Raw genomic sequence first — 22,021 nt, forward strand, 5'->3', positions numbered from 1 at the left:
TGGAACAACCGGTGTATGGTTTGGGTGTTTTGTTTTGTTTTGTTTTGAGATGTATTCTCACTCTGTCCCCCAGACTGGAGTGCAGGCAGTGCGATCTAAGATCACTGCAACCTCCGCCTCCCAGTTCAAGCGATTCTCCTGCCTCCGCCTCCCAAGTAGCTGGGATTACAGGTGCCCATCACCATGCCCAGCTAATTTTCTTGTGTTTTTGTAGAGATGGGGTTTCACCATGTTGGCCAGGCTGGTTTCAAACTCCAGATCTCAAGTGATCTGCCCGCCTCGGCCTCCCAAAGTGCTAGGGTTACAGGTGTGAGCCACCACGCCCAGCCATGATTTGTTTTTAAGTAAAAATGTAGTCAGGAAAAAGGAGATGTATGAGAAAAGAAAAATAGAAAATTAGGAGGCAAGACAGAAAAATCAATATACAATAGATGTGTCTGAAAAATAATGGTAAGTGAAGGCGGCGTATGACGTTAAAAGGATGAGCTTTGGAATCAGCAGATCTTTTCGTGAGATTTACAACTGCCCTTGATGTCACTTCGTCCCTTTGTGCATCCCCTTTAAAATGGGGAGATTGCTGCCTACCTTTCTTAACATAAGGCACATAAAGCCCATAGTGACATGAGTGGTACATAGTACATTCACAATCATGGCTGTTGTATTACTCATGCTAGAAATATTACCACCCTAAAGGAAGATGCTAGCTATTGCTTTTGTTTGGAACTTTTTAAAGGTTTTGTGTTTTTTTTTTTAAAATACTTTTTTCTTGTTTTAGTACCTAGACTTTTTCTGGAAAAAGGATTTTTTAAAGACTAAGAAAGAGAAGCAAAGAGTGAAAACAAGGAAGAGGCCTGATGTAGTTATGGAAAGTTTATCCTTTAAGCCATACCCTGTATTTTCAATTTCCTGGCCTTATGCTACATTCCTTTCCTTGTTGCAGTTTAGAGCTCTGTTCTCTTGGATAGGAGGAATTTGCTTTGGGCATTTTTCTTGGGGCTTTAAAATGTTAACGCTGTGCAGGTCTTAAAAACTACAAGAAGAAGATTTTAAAACAATCCTTTGGAGGTTTAGGGGACCGTAGAGATGAGCAATTGAGGCCACGTTGCCATCAAGCAGCTTACAGAGGAGGGATTACTACCTGTGTTGAGGTATACCCATGAAACTCACTGCGCTTTTTGGATTTGCCTTGATCCTAATTAATAGCAACTGCTCCTCTGAAGCTGAACTTTTCCAGCTCTTGTCCTTAGATAGTTAAACCTCAACTGTAAGAAGCAGTAATACAATCAGAAGCTTCACTAAGATGAGCAAATCTAACTCAAGTGGAAAATGATTTTCATTTATAAACTTTAAAAAAATAATAAATGAGCAAAACAGGCAGAGAGGTCTCTTAATAGACGCCAATCCCTACCCTGTAACTTACGTTGTTATTTCTAGTTACCATGGTGGGTTTTTCTTCTCTAAAGTTGTTTAGATGTTTCTTCTCTAATAGTTGTTTGATGTTTAGTACTAGTTATCCTCAGTTTGTATCATTCGGAATAATTTTTTACTTTTTTATTTTTTTTAATTTATTATTATTGGCTGGGCGCGGTGGCTCAAGCCTGTAATCCCAGCACTTTGGGAGGCCAAGACGGGCGGATCACGAGGTCAGGAGATTGAGACCATCCTGGCTAACATGGTGAAACCCCGTCTCTACTAAAATATACAAAAAACTAGCCAGGCGCGGTGGCGGGCGCCTGTAGTCCCAGCTACTCGGGAGGCTGAGGCAGGAGAATGGTGTGAACCCGGGAGGCGGAGCTTGCAGTGAGCTGAGATCCGGCCACTGCACTCCAGCCTGGGCGGCAGAGCGAGACTCCGTCTCAAAAAAAAAAAAAAAAAAAAATGTATTATTATTATTTAATTTATTATTATTATTCAATTTATTATTATTTAATTTATTATTTAATTTAATTTATTTAATTTATTTATTATTATTATTATTTATTTAATTTATTATTATTATTATTTTTTTAACCACATGGCTTCTTTATGATACATAGCTAGCATGAATTCAGGGACCTTTCTTTTCTTGAATTATGTCAAATTCTGTGGGCCCACTGCTTGGGCTTCTGTTATTTTCTTTTTCTTTTTTCTCTGAGACACGGTCTCACTCTGTCATCCAAACTGGAGTGCAGTGGTGTGATCATGGCTCACCACAGCCTTGACTTCCCAGGCTCAAGCAATCCCCCGACCTCAGCCTCCCAACAACTGGGACTACAGGCACATGCCACCACACCTGGCTAATTCTTGTATTTTTTGTAGAGATGGGGTTTCACCATGTTGCCCAGGTTAGTCTTGAAGTCCTGAGATCAAGCAATCCGCCCACCTCAGCCTCCCAAAGTGCTGGGATTACAGGCGTGGACCACGCATCCAGCTGGCCTCTGTTATTTTCATAAACTGTATTTTTGCCTACCTTGAGATACGAAGCTAATTTTCCATCCGACCATTAGATACTGTGAATTTGTAGCTTGGTCATGTGGTTTGGTCCATGAAATTTTGTGTGGAAAAAATAACCAGCATAGTGTAGAGCAGTGCACACAATGAAGAGGACTGCCTGCTGTGTGTAGCCAAAAGCCAAATATATTAGTAAAGTTGACATAATGACTAGAGCACACTTAATTGCTGACATTTGGTTTACTTTAGAGGTTATGGAAATAGTGACTGGTTGTATTATTAAAATATCTTTTTGTCCAAGTTGTCATTAATATTTCCTACACTGCAAAATTTCAGCACTTTGTTAATGAAAGGAAAATAGTTTTGCTTATTCTAACCCAGCAGAATCTGAAAAGGAGATTTTAAAACCCAAACATTTGGTAATACAGAGATAGACCACCAATTTTAGGGAGACTGTTTCTATTTTTTTTTTTTTTAATTTTTATTTTTTTTGAGACAGAGTGCTGCTCTGTCACCCAGGCTGGAGTGCAAGTAGTGTGACATCAGCTCACTGCAACCTTTGACCCTGGGTTCAAGCGATTCTTGTGTCTCAGCCCATGGAATAGCTGGGATTACAGACGTGTGCCAACACGCTGGCTAATTTTTGTATTTTTAGTAGAGATAAGGTTTCACCATGTTGGCCAGACTGGTCTTGAACTCCTGTCCTCGAGTGATCCACCCACCTTGGCGTCCCAAAGTGCTGGGATTACAGGTATGAGCCACCATGCCCGGCCTGAAGACTGCTTCTTAAGAAGTACATTTCTATTTCTAATTTTAAAATTTAGCATTTTCAAGAGTGCAAAGGGGGTAAAATAGTCCTGCACGTGAGGAAATATGATATAGGAAAATATAGCAAAAGAGGCTTAAGTTAAACAGAGAAATTGTTTCCCCAAATTAAAGGACTTAGAAGAGGTAAGCACATCTAAGAAAATAATAAGCCACCTGTTATCCTGATTCAGTTGAACCTACCATTTGTGAGAACAAGAGGGAGCACTGTGTTGAAGTGAAAAAACAAACAGAATGAACATTCATTATATCCTCTGAATATTGTCATTATACTCCGGGACCAGAAGGAAGCGTCTCGAAAATGTGACAGGTTTTTGCCGTTTAGGCTGGGACTTGGAATGAGAGCACTGAAGTTCTGGTTCCAAGTGGCCATGCCAGGTATTGTTATGTTGGACAAAGTACGACACCAGCTTTTATCCTTGGGTTATTCTGAGGATCAAATGAGACAAAAGTATGTGGTACTTGGAAAAAGCTTCTTATCAAGTACTCTAAGATATTCAGGGCTACCACTTTATCGTGTAATTTTCTTTTTTTAATAGCATAATTGAGTTATTTGCTGTTTAGCAAATACTTAGATTTGGTTTTTGAGGGAAACCTTGTTCATTTTGCCTAGTGGCAGTAACTTCTTTTATAACAGCACATAAAACACTGGTTGCAAAATGGAATAGATTAGCATGCAGTATGAAGCTCTGCCGGGCTTCTCACTTGGTGAGTTGACTTCCACTGATGGTGCTCCCAGTGGCAAGGGGCCCGTAGATGTTACTTTATGAAAATAATTTTGTAAGCCCAGAAAATGAAGTATTTCTTTCCAAAAATTGTAAGTTATAAAAGCCCTTTGATAAGTCTGATGTGCTTTAAATATTCATGATTATTGTCCTGTAATTTATAGAGAATTAAATACCTTTAACTTAAAAGCTGTTTTGACATCATTACCTTCCTCATGCTAAAATTAAATTTGTAATAAGAATTTTTTTTTGCATTATGCAGATATTTTGAAAAACAATTTGAACTGTCAGAACAAACAAAATTACCAATGTTTCTTCATTGTCGAAACTCACATGCTGAATTTTTGGGTGAGTTAAAACCAAAGTCTCATTTAGAACTTAAGAATTTTGTAGAAATCAAGCTATTTGCTAAAAGTTCTTTGTTTTTAATTTACAGACATAATGAAAAGAAATAGAGATCGCTGTGTAGGGGGAGTGGTAAGTATAAAATTGTCATTTTTAATACAGGTTGAATGTCTCTAATCCAAAAATCCAAATACTCCCAAGTACAAAATACTCCAAAATCTGAAACTTTTTAAGCACTGACATGAGATAGTGACACCTTTGCTTTCTGATTATTCATTGTACATAAATTTAGTTTCATGCACAAAATTATTTAAATTATTTACCTTCAGGGTATGGTATAAGGTGTATATGAAACATAAATGAATTTCATGTTTAGACTTGAGTCCCTTCCCAAAGATTTCTTTTTATGTATATGCAGATATTCCAAAATCTGAAAAAATCTGAAATACGAAACACTTTTGGTCCCACATACTTGGGATAAGGGATACTTAACATTTATGTGACACATAAAGCATCTTGGTTATTAAGGATGGCCCCTAATTCAGATGTCAACATTTAAATTTTTTTTAAAAAAGGAAAAAAAAAGAAAAACATGTGAATTAGATAGAACTCAATAGAATTAGGAGTTTCTTTTCCCATCCTTTGAAAGACATGTAAATTTACTGTTGAATGTATGGGCCAGATGTGGCATAAACACAAGTCAGTTTTAATTATAGTTCCTTTGTTCAAAGTACAAGAATGAGCACAGAATTCCATTCACAAGAAAACCCTGTGAAATTTGGTTTTTGGTTTTTTTGGGGTTTTTTTTGGTTATTGAGAAAGGGTCTGGCTCTGTCATCCAGGCTGAAGTGGAGTGGCACAATCTCAGCTCACTGCAACCTCCGCTTCCCCAGGATCAAGCCATCCTCAGCCTTCCCAGTAGCTGGGACTACAGGCATGCACCACCATGCTCAGCTAATTTTTTTGTATATTTTGTAGAGATGGAGTTTACCATGTTGCCTAGGCTGATCTTGAACTCCTAAACTCAAGCAATCTGCCCACCTTGGCTTCCCGACATGTTGGGATTACAGGTGTAAGCCACTGTGCCCGGCCCTTGAATTCACTTCTACGCAATCTCGGCTCGTCGCAACCTCCACCTCCCGGGTTCAAGCGATTCCCGTGCCTCAGCCTCCCAAGTAGCTGGGACTACAGGCGTGCACCACCACGCCTGGTTAATTTTTTGCATTTTAGTAGAGACGGGATTTCACCATGTTGGCCAGGATGGTCTCGATCTCCTGACCTTGTGATCTGCCCACCTCGGCCTCCCAAAGTGCTGGGATTACGGTTTATGCTTTTTAAGCAACAGTCTTACCCATTTATAAGAATTTCTTCAGCCTTGTCTCTTTTCTTTTTATTTTTGAGACAGAGTTTCACTCTTGTTGCCCAGACTGGACTGTAATGACGCAATCACAGCTCAACGCAACCTCTGCCTCCTGGGTTCAAGCAGTTCTCCTGCCTCAGGCCTCCCGAGTAGTTGGGATTATAGGCATGCGCCACCACACCTTGCTAATTTTGTATTTTTAGTAGAGATGGGTTTTCTCCACATTGGTCAGGCTGGTCTCGAACTCCCAACCTCAGGTGATCCACTGGCCTCAGCCTCCCAAAGTGCTGAGGTTACAGGCATGAGCCATCGCACCTGGCCCAGCCTTGCCTCTTAAAAGTAATTTCTCTTCCAGAAAAAAGAATCCTTGGCCGGGCATGGTGGCTCACCCCTGTAATCCCAGCACTTTGGGAGGCCGAGGCGGGTGGATCACCTGGGGTCGGGAGTTCGAGACCAGCCTGAACAACATGGAGAAACCCCCTCTCTACTAAAAAAAAAATACAAAATACAAAATTAGCCAGGCGTGGTGGCGCATGCCTGTAATCCCAGCTACTCAGGAGGCTGAGGCAGGAGAATCGCTTGAAGCAGGGAGGCGGAGGTTGCGGTGAGCCAAGATCACACCATTGCACTCCAGCCTGGGCAACAAGAGTGAAACTCCATCTTAAAAAAAAAAAAATTCCTGTAACAGAAAATTCATCAGTATTTTAAAACGTGTTTTAAATGGTGCCATAAAATTTCTAAGCTTTCCTCGTGTTTTTGCCTAAGAATACGTCTATTCCTAAACCCCTTCCTGGAGCTTCTGCACTAATGCTAGTGTGGAGACAGCAACACTGCAACTCTGAAGAGAGAAATTCTCAGCAGCTAACGTTTTGCATCATGTCACTGGAGATGATGACTGGTTATAATTGTGAAATCTGATACGAAAATAAAAATTATAGGGACTACCACCTTTGAAATCCTGAGGTCCAAAAACTTACAGGGATCTATATTTTTGCCTACAAAGTCTTATTAATGTTATTTAGAATTTTAAAGAGTAATTACTATAATAATAAAATTATACCTGTATGTCCCCAGGTGCATTCATTTGACGGTACCAAGGAAGCAGCAGCTGCTTTGATTGATTTGGATCTTTATATAGGATTTAATGGTTGGTACGTTCTTAGGTTGTTTTGTTTTTAACTTTTATTTAAGCAGATTTCTTAAATCGTTTTACAGTGAATTGCTGATGAAGACTGATTTTCATTAAAGTTTGTGTGTGTTTACACTGATCTTTGCTGGGAATTTCAGTAATTATGTAAGAAATTAAACAGTACCTTACGATTACAAGTTCAAGCTCAAAAGTTATAGACTAGTACATTATGTCCTAATAATGGAAAACTATTTTGTGTTGAGATCAGCAGCTAGCTTTCTCTAGTAATCCAGTTTATTCTCAGATCATTTGATCCCTTGAAAATGTGTTCACAGCATCATGTATACATATACACATCATGTCTGACTATGGACGAAAGGTTATTCTATGACAGTCGTACATCTCTGCAGGCAAAGAAACCGAGGCTCAAATAAATTAGGAAACAGGTATAGAGTTTCTCCAAGTATGAGAACCCATGTCCTCTGGCTTCTCACTCTGTGACCTTTCTGCTGTTATATCACACTAAACTTCACACACTCAGTACACTCAGCTAGCACGGCTAGGTCCCTGGGTTTGTTTGGTCAAATATGTAAGAACTTCGACCAGTGTCTTTTCACAGGATATCAATGTATCCCATTAATCAGTTGCAAAATAGTATAAGACTTTCTGTCCTTCAATGTCTCATACCCTTAAAGTTATTGTGTTTCCAATTGCATTATTTTTGACGAAAATCTAGGGAAATAGAATCATGGAATTACGTATTTGCTCTAGAGTTCAGAGTTTAAATGTCTAAGCTGCTTTCATATTTAATGGTTTAAATAACTTTAAAATTAATATGCAAGGGAATATATGCATAAAAAGTCAAGTAGTACTCACAGATATAAACAAATATCAGAGTCCCCCCAGCATGACCTTACCCCAGGTCAGTTTTTCTAGCGGCAACAATTTTGCTATTTGTCACCATATTTCTAAATAATATCCATATACTATTGTCTCTTGATTCATCCCCTGTGTCTATTCTCATTGGGGTATATGAGCACGTTAGTTCTTATATCCCGTACTAATCCCCTACCTCCATTATTCTCTGCATATCACTCTCAATGTCGTCATTTCAGAATTTTTGGTTATACGCATACTCAATGTTTTCATTATTATGTCTCTATAAATGTTTCATTATTATTTCTATATAAGTATATAATTTCACAGAGCTATGCTAAGTATGAGAGGGTTTCAAGTTTTTTGGTTTTTTTGGTTTTTTTTTTTAAGATAGGGACTTGCTCTGTAGCCCAAGCTGGAATGCAGTGGTGTAATCACAACTCTGCAGCCTTGACCTCGCGGGCTCAAGCAACCCTCCCACCTCAGCCTCCTGAGTAGCTGGGATTACTGGTGCGTGCCACCACACCTGGCTATTTTTTACATTTTAAGTTGAGACGGGATCTTGCTATGTGCCCAGGCTGGGCTTCAAGTTTAAGAAAGCCAGGTAAATAAAAATATGAGGGAGGTTAATCCGGGAAAACAAAAAGTAGTACAAGAAATGTTAAGCACGGTATACCACATGAGCAAACCTGTCTAGATATAATAGTTCCATCAGTTGCAGACCCTTCCATCTGTCTGTTTCAGTTTGGGCTAGTTCCTATTTTTAGATCCCATGTATTCCTTGTGTGTTTGTTTTAGTGGAACACATTCTACAACAACATCCTCTGAGGACTTTTTCCTAGGAATTAAGTTTCTTGAGATTTTGCATGTTTGAAAATGAATTTTTTTTTTGTTCTTCCTCTTACAAGTTAGCCTGGATAGTTAATGAAAGGGGAGAGAACCCCACTTTCAATTGATAGTTTCTCCGTGCATAAAATTCAAGATCAGAAATCATTTTCATTGAGAATTTATACTGTTCCATCAGTAGGTTCTAGTGTTGATGAAAAGTTGCTACTCTGATTCCTAATCCTTTACCTGTGACCTAGTTTTCTTCTCTTGTGAAAGGTTTTAGTTTTTCATCTCTGATGTGAAATTTCACGGAGGTGTGTGTTGATGGTTTTCATCATGCCTAGTGTTGCTTTTTCATTACCCCTTCCAGTGGGGGTCTCATCTTTACCCATCCTTGGAATTTGATTTTTCTTTTCTATTCTTTTCTTGGGCATACCAGACTGATAACTTCCATTGTTTCCCTCCTTCCAAAAAAAGTGCTATATTTTGTAACCCTTTTTATGAAATTTACTTCAGCGTTTTTCAATTTCTGAACACTATTCTTATACTACAGTGTCTTCTCATCTCTCGAAAGGCATGAACTATAAAGTGACTTTCTGCTTGTCTTCCTGCATTTGTTTCCTCACAGTCACCTCTTCTTCTTTCCTTTGGTCTCTGTGATGATGAAACTTTCTTCAAATGTCAGGCAGTCCTCACTGTCTATTTTTTAAAAAATGCCATTTGGAAGCTCTCTAGAAGGCATTCCAGCAACTGGCAGACTCAGATGGCCAACTGACTTTTTGCTAGGGATTCCCAAATATCAGTTTGTAGAGATCTTTTTCTGGGTTGGTTCAGTTTCTCCAGAAAGGGATCTTGTGTTCTCTGCTGGAAAAGTGGGGAACAGTGGAGGGAAGGGGTTTATAAATGTCCCTGACAGTGTTTTGGAGCAGGATGGGTTAGAGGGTCTCCCTGTTCAGTGGGCTGCCCCGGTCTCCATGCTTAGGCCTGTGCCTGATGCCTGTACTCCTCTGTGCTTGTTGTTCTCCACGTGTTTCTGATGTAGGTTCTCTTGAGACCCAGCACCTCTTTCTCTGCACCAAGTCACAGATATGTAACCTAGGAATCCCATCTATCTTCTCTTGAAGTTTTCTCAAACAATCTCCATTTCAGTCCCTGCCTTACTCCACTTTCTAGGGACTATATCTGCTTCTGGGTTTGCTTGTCTTTCTCTCCAGGCACATAGCATTTAAGTCACTTGGCACTTAAACACTGGTCGTTTATCATTTCTCTGTCCACTTTCAACTTTATATGTTGTGATTTGGGGTAACATATGTCTCCTAGTTTCATTTTTAAAAATCCTGCTTTTCTCCTTGTAACTTTTTTTTAAGAGAAGGGGGTAGAAGATCTTTATTTCACCAACTTAAAACCATTAATTCTTAGATTTTTTTTTTTTTTTTTTTTTTGAGACCAGGGTCTCACTCTGTCTCACAAGCTGGACGACTTACTGCAGCCCCAACCTCCTGGGCTCAAGCAATCCTCCCAAGTATAATAGCTGAGACCACAAGCTCCTATCACCATGGTTGGCTAATGTCTGTACTTTTTGTTGAGATGGGGTTTCACTATGTTGCCCAGGCTGGTCTCAAACTCCTGAGCTCAGGCTGTCCACCTGCCTCTGCCTCCCAAAGTGCTTGGATTACAGGCATGAGGCACCATACCTGGCTCCTGTCTTAGATATTTCTAAATGATCTTGAGTTTATTATGATGTTGCTTTAAGCTAATCACAAAAGATTCTTTTCTCCTACATTAATATTAGCTTCAGAATTAATAGGTTAGTCATTTATTAAAGTGAATGTTTATATTCTTATTTTGAAATCTATTCATTGTCATCTTAATCTGAGTCTCTGAGATGTGATAATCCACTTATAACTTAATATAACTTAATATATTAACTTATCATAATATAACTTAATCCACATATCACATAAAGTCTTTGGTTCCTAAAAGTTAAATTAGAATTTTTCCCCCAAGAAAATGGGAAGATGGCCGGGCACCGTGGCTCACACCTGTAATCCCAGCACTTTGGGAGGCTGAGGTGCGTGGTTCACAAGGTCAGGAGTTCAAGACCAGCCTGGCCAATGTGGTAAAACCCCATCTCTACTAAAAATACAAAAATTAGCTGGGGTGGTGGCAGGCACCTGTAGTCCCAGCTAGTCGGGAGGCTGAGGCAGGAGAATCGCTTGAACTCAGGAGGCGGAGGTTTCAGTGAGCCGAGATCACGCCACTGCACTCCAGCCTGGGCGACAGAGTGAGACTCTGTCTCAAAAAAAAAAAAAGAAAATGGGAAGATGTATTTCAGACTTGACTTCAGAATCGTGTAGTTGCTCATCATTAAATGGGAAACCTTATTAAACAGAAATACTGGCTTCTCTTTAAAATATTTATTAGTATATATATTTGGGCAAATTTTTATAGTCAAAGGATAGACGTAGAAGAATATTAAGCTAATCAGACATGATTTAGTGAGATCAAAAATACAAATAATCTAAAAATTTAGTGAAAGTTTTAAATAGGCCGGGTGCAGTGGCTCACACCTGTAATCCCAGCACTTTGGGAGGCCGAGGCGGGCGGATCATGAGGTCAGGAGATTGAGACCATCCTGGCTAACACAGTGAAACCCCCTCTGTACTAAATATACAAAAAATTAGCTGGGCAAGGTGGCGGGCGCCTATAACCCCTGCTACTCGGGGGGCTGAGGCAGGAGAATAGCGTGAACCCTGGAGGCAGAGCTCGCAGTGAGCCGAGATCACACCACTGCACTCCAACCTGGGCGACAGAGCGAGACTCTGTCTTTAAAAAAAAAAAAAGAAAAAGAAAAAAAACTTTTAAATATACTATCCATACCAACCACATCAATATATTTTACAAAATATCTATATTGACCAAGCTGGCTGAAAATAATAATTTTTTTTTCTAGAGAGCACCAATTGCTACTTAATGTCAAACTAATGACATCCCACCCACCCCTCCTAAAATCCTACTAAAATAAAATTATAGATATTGAAAAAGGAAAGAATCTATAATAGCAAAGAAAAAAGGCCAGTTTTTTGCTGATAAATGTTCTGTAGCTGGGTAAGCCCAGGAGTTCAAGTGATGCTCCTGCCACAGCATCCTCAGTAGCTAGAGCTACAGGTATAACCAGTCTGGGTAACTTAACGAGACCCCCATCTCTTAAATTTAAAAAAAAAAAAAGAAGAAGAAGAGGCCAGGCACAGTGGCTCACGCCTGTAATCCCAGCACTTCAGGAGGCCGAGGCAGGCAGATGACAATGTCAGGAGTTTGAGAGCAGTCTGGCCAACATAGTGAAACCCTGTCTCTACTAAAAATACAAAAAATTAGCCAGGTGTGGTAGTGGGCACCTGTAATCCCAGCTACTTGGGAGGCTGAGGCAGGAGAATTGTGTGAACCCAGGAGGCAGAGGTTGCAGTGAATCGAGATTGCGCCATTGCACTCCAGCCCAGGTGACAGTGAGACACTCCGTCTGTTCTGTGGATTTCTGAAGACGGGTAAAACTGAAAGAGAAAGCTTAGATTACACCACTAAGGGGCCTCAGAGAGATGGGAGCAAGTCTGGCAAACAAAATCCAGTAGGGGGGGCTTTCAGCTTAGAATTAGTGTGAACTAGTACTAGAAAGGATGATCAATTGAGGGCCTATAGAGAGAAAAGATCTCACTCCCATATCCACTCCTGTGCATAGAGGACAAAAGCAGTAAACATTTACACAGGGGCCAGGGGTAGGGGTTTTCTTAAGAAAATTGAAAAAACTATGGTGAGGACTAAGGCTTGAAGTGCTTATTATCAGTCCACAAAGGAAAGCATTTAGAGAACCATGAGCCTAACAATTAGCTCCCTATACTCTTACCTTTAAATGTAGTTTCATAATATACCCTCTCCCACAAGAAGGTCTCACTAAGAATCCCCACTCAGAGAAGAGAACTGGTAGTAAAACAGTCCTGCTTTCACAAAAGCAAAGGAAACGCAACACTAGCAACCTCCCTAAATATAAATGGATATCCAAGGACCACCAGACAAATGCGGTGAACCAGAAGCATGAAAGAAAAGGACCAAGATAAATAGAAAACCTAACCCCAGTGAGACCCAACATAGTGGGATTTGAGATGTTACGCACATGAAATATGAACAGAATGCTAAAAGAACATAAAAGAATAAGAGCTCCTTATATAAATGAATGGTGATGTTAAAATAATAGCACCAATGGAAGAAGTTAGGGAATCAACACATTTGACAGAAAGATACATATTTTCTGTACAAACTACATATATTTGAGCAATCAAGTAATAGACATAGAGAATTTTCGTTTTATGGAAGTACTCTAATAAGTAAAGGGCTGATAGAATTATATCAACATTTAGTAGCTCCTGGTGAATTATGCATTGGGCATCCATGGCTGCCTTAGATCACAAAAATAGAACCAGATATATGCCTGTAGATGAAAGATCACACCACCACCTATGAAATGGTCTTCCCCCAAAAACATCCAACCCCAATCTTATCCAGCCTGTAGATGGTACTCTAGATCTACTATAAGAAATACAGAGGGCAGGCTAGGTGCGGTGGCTCGTGCCTGTAATCCCACCACTTTGGGAGGCCGAGGTGGGTGGATCACCTGAGGTCAGGAGTTTGAGACCAGCCTGGCCAACATGGTGAAACCCCCTCTCTACTAAAAATACAAAAATGAGCCGGGCGTGGTGGCAGGCACCTGTAGTCCCAGCTACTCGGGAGGCTGAGGCAGGAGAATCGCTTGAACCCGGGAGGTGGATGTTGCAGCGAGCTGGGATTTTGCCAACACACTCCAGCCTGGGCAACAGAGTGAGATTCCGTCTCAAAAGAAAAAAATACAGAGGGCAGAGGAGCCTGTTAAACTGGAACACACATAAAATCAGCAAAATCAAGACTAGGGCACTGCACAGGGTGAACAGCTTGGTTTCTTCAACAATAAATGTGAAGGGGGAAAAGACGCAGGAGATTTTAATAGGTTGAGACTTTAGAAGACAATGACCAATTGCAATGTGTAGGCCTCTCATTTGTGTCCTAATTTAATCAAACTTAAAAAGAATGTATGCCTCTGAGACGACTGGAAATTTGAATACTAGAAGATTTGGGTTTTTCTTAAATATGATAATTGTATTGTGGTTGCATTTCTTTTTTTTTTTTTTTTTTTTTTTGAGACGGAGTCTTGCTGTGTCACCCAGGCTGGAGTGCAATGGCCAGATCTCGGCTCACTGCAAGCTCCGCCTCCCGGGTTCACGCCATTCTCCTGCCTCAGCCTCCTGAGTAGCTGGGACTACAGGCACCCGCCACCTCGCCCGGCTAGTTTTTTTTTTTTGTATTTTTTATTAGAGACGGGGTTTCACCGTGTTAGCCAGGATGGTCTCGATCTCCTGACCTCGTGATCCGCCCGTCTCGGCCTCCCAAAGTGCTGGGATTACAGGCTTGAGCCACCGCGCCCGGCCTTCATTGCCATCACATTATATGCTACACCATCCCAAACCTCACTGCCACATTACAGGAAGCATTTATGTTTGCATTCATGGATCTTTGAGTCAGCTGGGTTTTGGCTGATAGAGGCTCAGGCAGCCATAGCAAGACTTGAGGCCAAAGCCAGATTCAAGGAGTAGAGTTCATCCTACAAAGAAACCATGGCAAGGGTGCAGATACATAATTCTGCTCAAGTAGAGTGAAGAATCTGTCTTGGGCTAAAAATGGAAAATTCAGGAAATGAACGTTAACAGCCTTAGGAGCATCTCTAAGTTATGCAAATTACTCAGAAGCAAATGAATTCTTTTTTTAAAAAGTTAAATTTTACTTAGACTGATACGGAATGCTGTTGGAAACCAACTAATAAGCATGGAAAATTGCATCCCCGGAAGGCAGATAGGGTTAAAATAGATCTTAATCTGGATTGTTGAAGTATGGTAGTGTGCAAATACTTTCTAAAGTATACTGAAAACAAAATGCTATGGGGTTTTGGATTGGTCTTGTAGTACTTTAGACAAGTTGTGATATGAAAAAAGGTATTCGTTAATTGCTGCCTTTTAAAATAAATATATGTATACACTTCTTTTTTTAAGTTCACTGAAAACTGAAGCTAATTTGGAAGTTTTGAAGTCAATTCCTAGTGAAAAATTAATGATTGAGACAGGTAAGTTTGTTTTCAGAACTTTGTTTCATATTAAACCATACCAAACAAAAAAGAAAAAGAAATTTGACTTCAAACTTTAAGTGGACAAGTATTTTAAAACAGCATGCTCAACCTCAACAATTGTGCTTTCCAGAAGATCTTTGGGGGTTATTAATGGAAAAATATATGCAAATGATTTTTTTTCAATTTTAGAAGTTTGCTATGTCTAAGCACTTAGAAAATGAGATGTTAGACTATAACTCAGGAGGGCCGGGTGTGGTGGCTCACGCCTGTAATCCCAGCACTTTGGGAGGCCAAGGTGGGTGGATCACGAGGTCAGGAGATCGAGACCATCCTGGCTAACATGGAGAAACCCCCTGTCTCTAATAAAAATACAAAAAATTAGCCGGGCATGGTGGCAGACACCTGTAGTCCCAGCTACTCGGTGAGCCGAGATTGTGCCACTGCACTCCAGTCTGGGTGACAGAGTGAGACTCCATATCAAAAAAAAAATATATATATATATATATATATACACACACACACACACATATATATGTATACGTAACTCAGGAGGTTGTAGTTACAAGTACATAAACAAGGGGCCTTGACTAAGCACATCACACTTCCAAGTTTCAAAATCTGTTCAGAATTTTGTTTACACAGTGTCTTTATAATGGCTTAATTCTACAGCACTTTTTACAGTGCGACAATTTATACTGGTTTAGTATAAGGATTTTAGAATATGTTGCCTCTCAAAACAAGGTGAGGCCAGGCGCGGTGGCTCACGCCTGTATTCCTAGCACTTTGGGAGGCCGAGGTGGGCGGATCACCTGAGGTCAGAAGTTCAAGACCAGCCTGACCAACATGGAGAAACCACGTCTCTACTAAAAATACAAAATTATCCGGGCATGGTGGCACATGCCTGCAATCCCAGCTTAGGAGGCTGAGGCAGGAGAATTGCTTGAAACCGGAAGGCGGAGGTTGCAGTGAGCTGAGATCACACCATTGCACTCCAACCTGGGCAACAACGGCGAAACTCCATCTCAAAAAAACAAAAATTACAAAAAATACAAAAAATTAGCTGGGCGTGGTGGCACATGCCTGTAGTCCCAGCTACTCAGAAGGCTGAGGCACAAGAACCGTTTGAACCTGGGAGACAGAGGATGCAATGAGCCGAGATTGCGCCACTGCACTCCACCCTTCGAGACAGTGAGACTCCATCTCAAAAAAATAATAAATAAGGTAAAAAGCTAAAACTTCTATCTAAACCCTGTCAAGGCTGTCCTTATACCATGGACTTTAGGAAAATCAAGACTGAGCCTTTCTGGAGAAATCACGTTCATTTCCTTGGGCAGTCAGGAAAACAAAATGATTTGATTAAAAGTACGATGCTTGTAAAATGTGTAAACTATTGTAATTCTTTATTTAAAAATATTCAAAACCAGTTTCACATTCAGTAAAGATGGAAATTTGTTTAACTTATGCAAACCTCACTACATGCATAGCGAAAAAGATTTTGAAAACAGAAAAAAAATCTGTTTAAATGTTTTCATGTGGTTACACAATTATATTTAAGGTTTAGGTCTTTTTTTTAAAGCATGCTGCACACCAACAATGGTAGCAGAAAAAAAGAATAAAAGTGAGTTTTAGAAGGTATTTAAGATGCAATTCAAGATTTTGTGCTTTTCTTAGAGCTGTTTTCTGTTGCAATAATTGCGCCATTTTGGAAGCTGAATCATGGTTTATCATTTACAGGTTATGTATTAGTTCGATAATGGTCATAAAAATTTCTTTAATGTAAAGCCCTTAAGAGACACTTTCTTTGCTTAACTAGATGCACCTTGGTGTGGAGTCAAAAGTACACATGCTGGATCAAAATATATAAAAACTGCATTTCCTACCAAAAAGAAGTGGGAAAGTGGGCACTGCTTAAAAGACAGAAATGAACCCTGCCATATAATGTGAGTATTTTGCTTTCACGGTCTTCAAAATCATTAGTCAACCACCAGATGCCACTTACAAAATGAACGCAAGGGACAGAATTAAAATTTTGCAAAATCCAAGTGAAGTTCAGGTTCAAGGCCACCATATTAATGCAGTGATTTGGAGGAATTTGTATACCTAGTTTAAGTCCCATTCTCACTGCAACTTCCTGCTACTCTTTGGTAACAAGAAAGCCTTAGCAGAATATTTTGGATTTAAATGATTTGACAGCCGCTATAAATCTAAGAAATAACACATTTCTTTAAGCCTCAGAACAAAAGGATAAGTGATCTTAAGGACGAACCCCTTTTTCCAAATCAAAGGGGGTAGACGCCCTTTTTCCAATCAAAGGGGGTGGGACTTTAGCACATTTTATTTCCTAAAAAAGCAGCAGATCAGAATCATCTTTTAAATTGTGATGTATAGCACAGGTGAAAAGAGGGACTATTATCCATCTGTCAAAGAGCTGTAAAGGAAACAGGAAAAGGTGGTTATATCATTTTAATGGGTACTTAATCCAATTTATTTTCTTTGCACAGATAATTTAATCTAGATTATATCAGTCTTACATAATTTATCAGTTCAGACAATTGGGCATACTTATAACACATTCACAAAAACTAATTGGTACTGTGTCTTCATGAGGGGTAAAAAAGAAAACAAAATAGATTGTTGCTTTTAAGACTATTCATTGCATATGCACCATCTTTTGTTTTCAGTAGTTTTTAACAGGAAAATAGTATTAGAAGATAAGCCAGATCTAATATCCAGCAGGCAGAACAGTGAAGAATTACTCTATAAAAATACGTTTGAAAGGTTCTTTTCCTTTATTAACATGCTTCAGCTGACAAAGTCTTGAAAACTGAAGCAGCCAGGCAGGGTGGCCTACGCCTGTATCCCAGCTACTTGGGAAGACTGCTTGAGCTCAGGAGTTCAATATCAGCTCAGGCAACATAGGGAGACCCCTGTCTCTAAAGAAGTAACAAAAATTTTAAAAAATAAAGAAATGTAAGTACTTGCAAATTCAGTGATGAAACAGTATTTCTAAATACTGTTTTGGGGGACCATCTCACTCTGTTGCCCAGGCTGGAGTGCAGTGGAGTGATCTTGGCTCACTGCAACCTCCGCCTCCCAGGTTCAAGCAATTCTCCTGCCTCAACCTCCCAAGTAGCTGGAACTATAGGCACGTGCCACAATACCCAGTTAATTTTTGTATTTTTAGTAGAGACGGGGTTTTGCCATGTTGGCCAGGCTGGTCTCAAACTCCTGACCTCAGCCTCTCAAAGTGCTAGGATTATAGGCATCAGCCACCACACCCAGCCAATTTTTGGGGGATCTAAGAGGACACTAGAGAAAAGAAACTGTTATTTTGCCAGCAGCCAGCTTACAGGAAGTAGTTGCCAACAGTGTATCCAAGTCAGTTTTTTATATTTCTTTAATCTTGTATAAGATTATAGCTGTTGACTTTAGCTATACATTTGCAAGACAAAATTTCAAGGTGTTTTTAAATGTAGACTGTTTAAGAACTATGAAGGCTGGCCGGGCATGGTGGCTTACATCTGTAATCCCAGCACTTTGGGAGGCTGAGGCAGGCAGATCACCTGAGGTCAGGAGCTTGAGACCAGCCTGGCCAAGATGGTGAAATCCCATCTCTACTAAAAATACAAAATTAGCCAGGCCTGGTGGCAGATGCCTGTAATGCCAGCTACTCGGGAGGCTGAGGAAGGAGAATCACTTGAACCCAGGAGGCGGAGGTTGCAGTAAGCAGAGACCGCGCCATTGCACTCCAGCCTGGGTGACGAGAGCGAAACTCCGTCTCAAAAAAAAAAAAACTGTGAAGGCTTCATGAATACCTGCTCTTCAGTTAGCTGCAGAGCTTAGGAAAATTTAGCATCTGCAAGCTGAAAAGATTTAAACCACATTTCAAAAATACACAATCATCTGATCTACTGCTAATTATGAGTTGGCAAATTAATTCCTACTTGCAAAGTCATTTTATCAACCTCCATTCTGTTAACAATTTTACATTCTAATTATGTTTATAGAAGTCTTTTAGATATAAGTTGTTTGCAACAGTTATTTTGGAGCCCCTGCCATATGTCAGGAAAGGTACAAGTTACTAAGGCTACACAGAAGAACCAAGACCTGTCTTTATCCATCCACCTGTGCCTGGCACTTTAGATAAGGCATTCAGTGAGTCAGGCGAGGACCCCTGCCCTCCTGGAGCAAATAAGCAGACAGAGTCCAAGATAGTAGTGCTGTTATACAAATAGGAATATATGACCAAGACCATAGGGCACATCAACTGTCTGCTTTGAGGGGAAACAGGAGAGAGCTACACCAAGGTGACATTTCAGTTGTTTACTAGGCGTGACTGGGAGTTAGGTCAGAGAAAGACAAACACCTGGAGCAAAGGCAGACTGCAGAAGGGCCTGGCTAATCCAGAGGAACAAGTGTGGCAGAAAGTGGGATGCACAGGGTAAGTGGAAGAAGTCAAGTCTGGGAAGGTAGAGTGAGCCCAGATTGTGAGGCCTCTTATATGCCAGCATTTTGCTTAGATTTTATCACTACCCAAAGGATTTTAAGCAGGACAGTAGCAATTTTTTTTTTTTAAGCTATAACTGGTATCAGTATGGGGAGGGGCTGGAAAGGAAATAGTGGCAGGAATCATACAGATCTTGTAAGACTTTAAAAACCTTTGCCTGGCTGGGCGCAGTGGCTCACACCTGTAATCCTACCACTTTGGGAGGCGAGGCAGGCAGATCACTTGAGGTCAGGAGTTCAAAACCAGCCTGGCCAATGTGGAGAAGCCCTGTCTCTACTAAAAATACAAAAAAATAGCCGGGCATGGTGGTGGGCGCCTGTTATCACAGCTACTCGGGAGGCTGAGGCAGGAGAATCACTTGAACCTGAGAGGCAGGGGTTATAGTGAGCCAAGATCACACCACTGCACTCCAGCTTGGGCCACAGTGTGAGACTCTGTCTCAAAAAAAAAAAAAAAAAAAAAAAAAAAAAGCAAAACCTGTGCCTACTGTAAAAGTGCCACACTAAACAAAAGCCACTAAATTCTCAGGGATATTAAACAACTTTATATTCCTTTTGGAGTAACTGCAGCTTTGACCACTGAAGATGTATGGAAACGGCATGGCTTGGCTACAGAAGGGTTATTCAAAGATTTCCATAAACTGCATTATCAAATAGTAAAATAGGATGTCCTAAGCTCCAATAGATTTCCTTTTTTTGGTGGGGGGGACAGTCTCTCGCTCTGTTGCCCAGGCTGGAGTGCAGTGGCACAATCTCAGCTCACTGCAACCTCCACCTCCCAGGTTCAAGCAATTCTCCTGCCTCAGCCTCCCGAGTAGGTGGGACTATAGGCCTCCACCACCACGCCTGGCTAATTTTTTGTGTTTTAGTAGAAGTAGGGTTTCACTGTGTTGCCCAGGCTGATCTCAAACTCTTGAGCTCAATCTGCCCGCCTTGGCCTCCCAAAGTGCTGTGATTACAGGCATGAGCCACCACACCCGGCCCAATAGATTTCTTATAAATTAATTTCAATAAAATTGCTATGCAATATAATCTTAGCAAAGCTGCTGTGACCTTCAAAACTGTGTCATCAGCAGCACTAATCAAGAGTTCCAATTCTGAGTGCATACAGAGGGACATTTGGTAGTTTCCGAAGAAACATGGATTTTCACTGTCTTAATTTAAATGTTAATAGATTTGCTTTCAGCATATCTTGACTGTCAGATAAAAATTCAGCATAATGTTTGCTTTGTATAAACATCAAGCAAGGCTTTTGAAAGTCACTATTACAAAACAATTTTTTAAATTCCTATTAATCTTAGATCTCCATCCTTAATTCCTTTAGGTGTTAACATTTAAGATACCCACTAAGGGAACAAAAAGCTTGGGCAAAGAATATTTAAATGTTCAATTTTGACTTTGGAACTTTCCAGTTCAGTATTTAAAATGTTATATATAATATTGCTAGGAGACACTATGGATCGTTATTATTGTAAGCACAGAAACGGAAAAGATGCGGCCAAGCGCCCTGGCTCACACCTGTAATCCCAGCACTTTGGGAGGCCCAGGCGGGTGGATCACGAGGTCAGTTCAAGACCAGCCCAGCCAACATGGTGAATGAAACCCTATCTCTACTAAAAATACAGAAATTAGCTGGGTTTGATCACAGGCGCCTGTAATCCCATCTACTCAGGAGGCTGAGGCAGGAGAATCACTTTAACCCGGGCGGCAGAGGTTGCAGTGAGCTGAGATCGCGCCACTGCACTCCAGCCTGAGTGACAGAGTAAGACTCCATCTCAAAAAAGAAAAAGAAAAAGGAAGAAAAGGAAGGAAGGGGGAGGGAAGGGAAGGGAAGAAAGAGAGAGAAATAAAAAAAAGAGAAAGAAAGAAACTGAAGGATGGACACCTGGACTTCTCTCTCTTGCAGGGGTAGAAGCACAGAAAGCCCTCCCCCTCAACAACCACATAAATATTACTTTTGCAGCAACCTAATACCTTCATTTGCTGTCTCTCAAGGACTAGTTCTGTAGCAGTGGCTTTCCAACTGTGGCCGCTGTCCCCCAGTACAAATTACATTGTGACTTAGGATGAACATACATAATAAAATGAAACAAAAAATGGAACAGTACTTACCCTTACTAAGTACAGTGTACTTGTCAATGTTTGAAATGCTCATCATGACCCACTAATGAACATGCTATGACTCACAATTGAAAAGGACTCTTCATTTCCACTCAGTTAATGCCAGAAGTGGTGTACATAATACAGATGTCTGCTTTAATAATTTACTTGAACCTGGTTCTTAGCTCTAGTTATATGCAAGACAGTCCATAAATCTGTTTGTAGTTACTGGCAGTAAGTTTTTCTGTTGATGCTGCTGAAAAACTTAATAACTGTTAAGCTTTATTCTATTAAAGGTGCTCTAATATTTTCCCTTTGTGTGGAAAATTATTATATAGCTTTAAAACAGAATATATACTTGGAGATTTAACCATTTTTGTTTTTGTTTTGTTTTAGTCAAATATTGGAGATAATGTCAGCAGTGAGAGATGAGGATCCACTGGAATTAGCCAATACCCTATATAACAATACTATTAAAGTATTTTTTCCTGGAATATAATTGGTATATGTCTTCCACTTTCCATCATGTATGTAAAATTTCATAGTAAAACTTACTGATAGTTTCAATAAAGAAATTATCTGCAAGTTGTCTAAAGAAATACTATATATTGGTACACAGCATTCTCCACCATTCCCCTTCTTTTTCTCATAAAATCAGATCAGGATGTTTTTATATCATTGAGTACCTTAGTTTA

At 40.2% G+C, this 22,021-nt stretch overlaps 2 protein-coding genes across 44 annotated transcripts in view; one reads left to right on the top strand and one right to left on the bottom strand.

The window, feature by feature from the left end:
* TATDN1 (TatD DNase domain containing 1) overlaps positions 1-21,911 on the top strand; it is a 233,945-nt gene extending 212,034 nt beyond the window's left edge. For all 5 annotated transcript variants that reach the window (XM_050801710.1, XM_050801709.1, XM_050801711.1 and 2 more), the window contains 6 exons: positions 4,243-4,328; positions 4,417-4,457; positions 6,760-6,836; positions 14,647-14,717; positions 16,534-16,660; positions 21,723-21,911. In XM_050801710.1, the coding sequence (XP_050657667.1) occupies positions 4,243-4,328; positions 4,417-4,457; positions 6,760-6,836; positions 14,647-14,717; positions 16,534-16,660; positions 21,723-21,825 (505 nt within the window). In that variant the 3' untranslated portion in view covers positions 21,826-21,911. The remainder of the gene's footprint in view (positions 1-4,242; positions 4,329-4,416; positions 4,458-6,759; positions 6,837-14,646; positions 14,718-16,533; positions 16,661-21,722) is intronic.
* Positions 1-22,021, bottom strand: part of NDUFB9 (NADH:ubiquinone oxidoreductase subunit B9) — a 576,062-nt gene that overhangs the window by 36,669 nt on the left and 517,372 nt on the right. For 2 of the 39 annotated variants that reach the window (XM_050801771.1, XM_050801758.1), the window contains exon 1: positions 18,770-18,773. The exons of 36 other annotated variants lie outside the window; for them this stretch is intronic. The gene's annotated coding sequence lies outside the window, so the exon portion shown is untranslated. Of the gene's footprint in view, positions 1-5,212; positions 5,217-18,769; positions 18,774-22,021 lie in introns of those variants that run through there. One more of the 39 variants, XM_050801765.1, reaches the window with a different exon arrangement.

This window comes from Macaca thibetana, chromosome 8 (genome assembly GCF_024542745.1).
Source record: "Macaca thibetana thibetana isolate TM-01 chromosome 8, ASM2454274v1, whole genome shotgun sequence".
Classification (NCBI taxonomy): Eukaryota; Metazoa; Chordata; class Mammalia; order Primates; family Cercopithecidae; genus Macaca; species Macaca thibetana.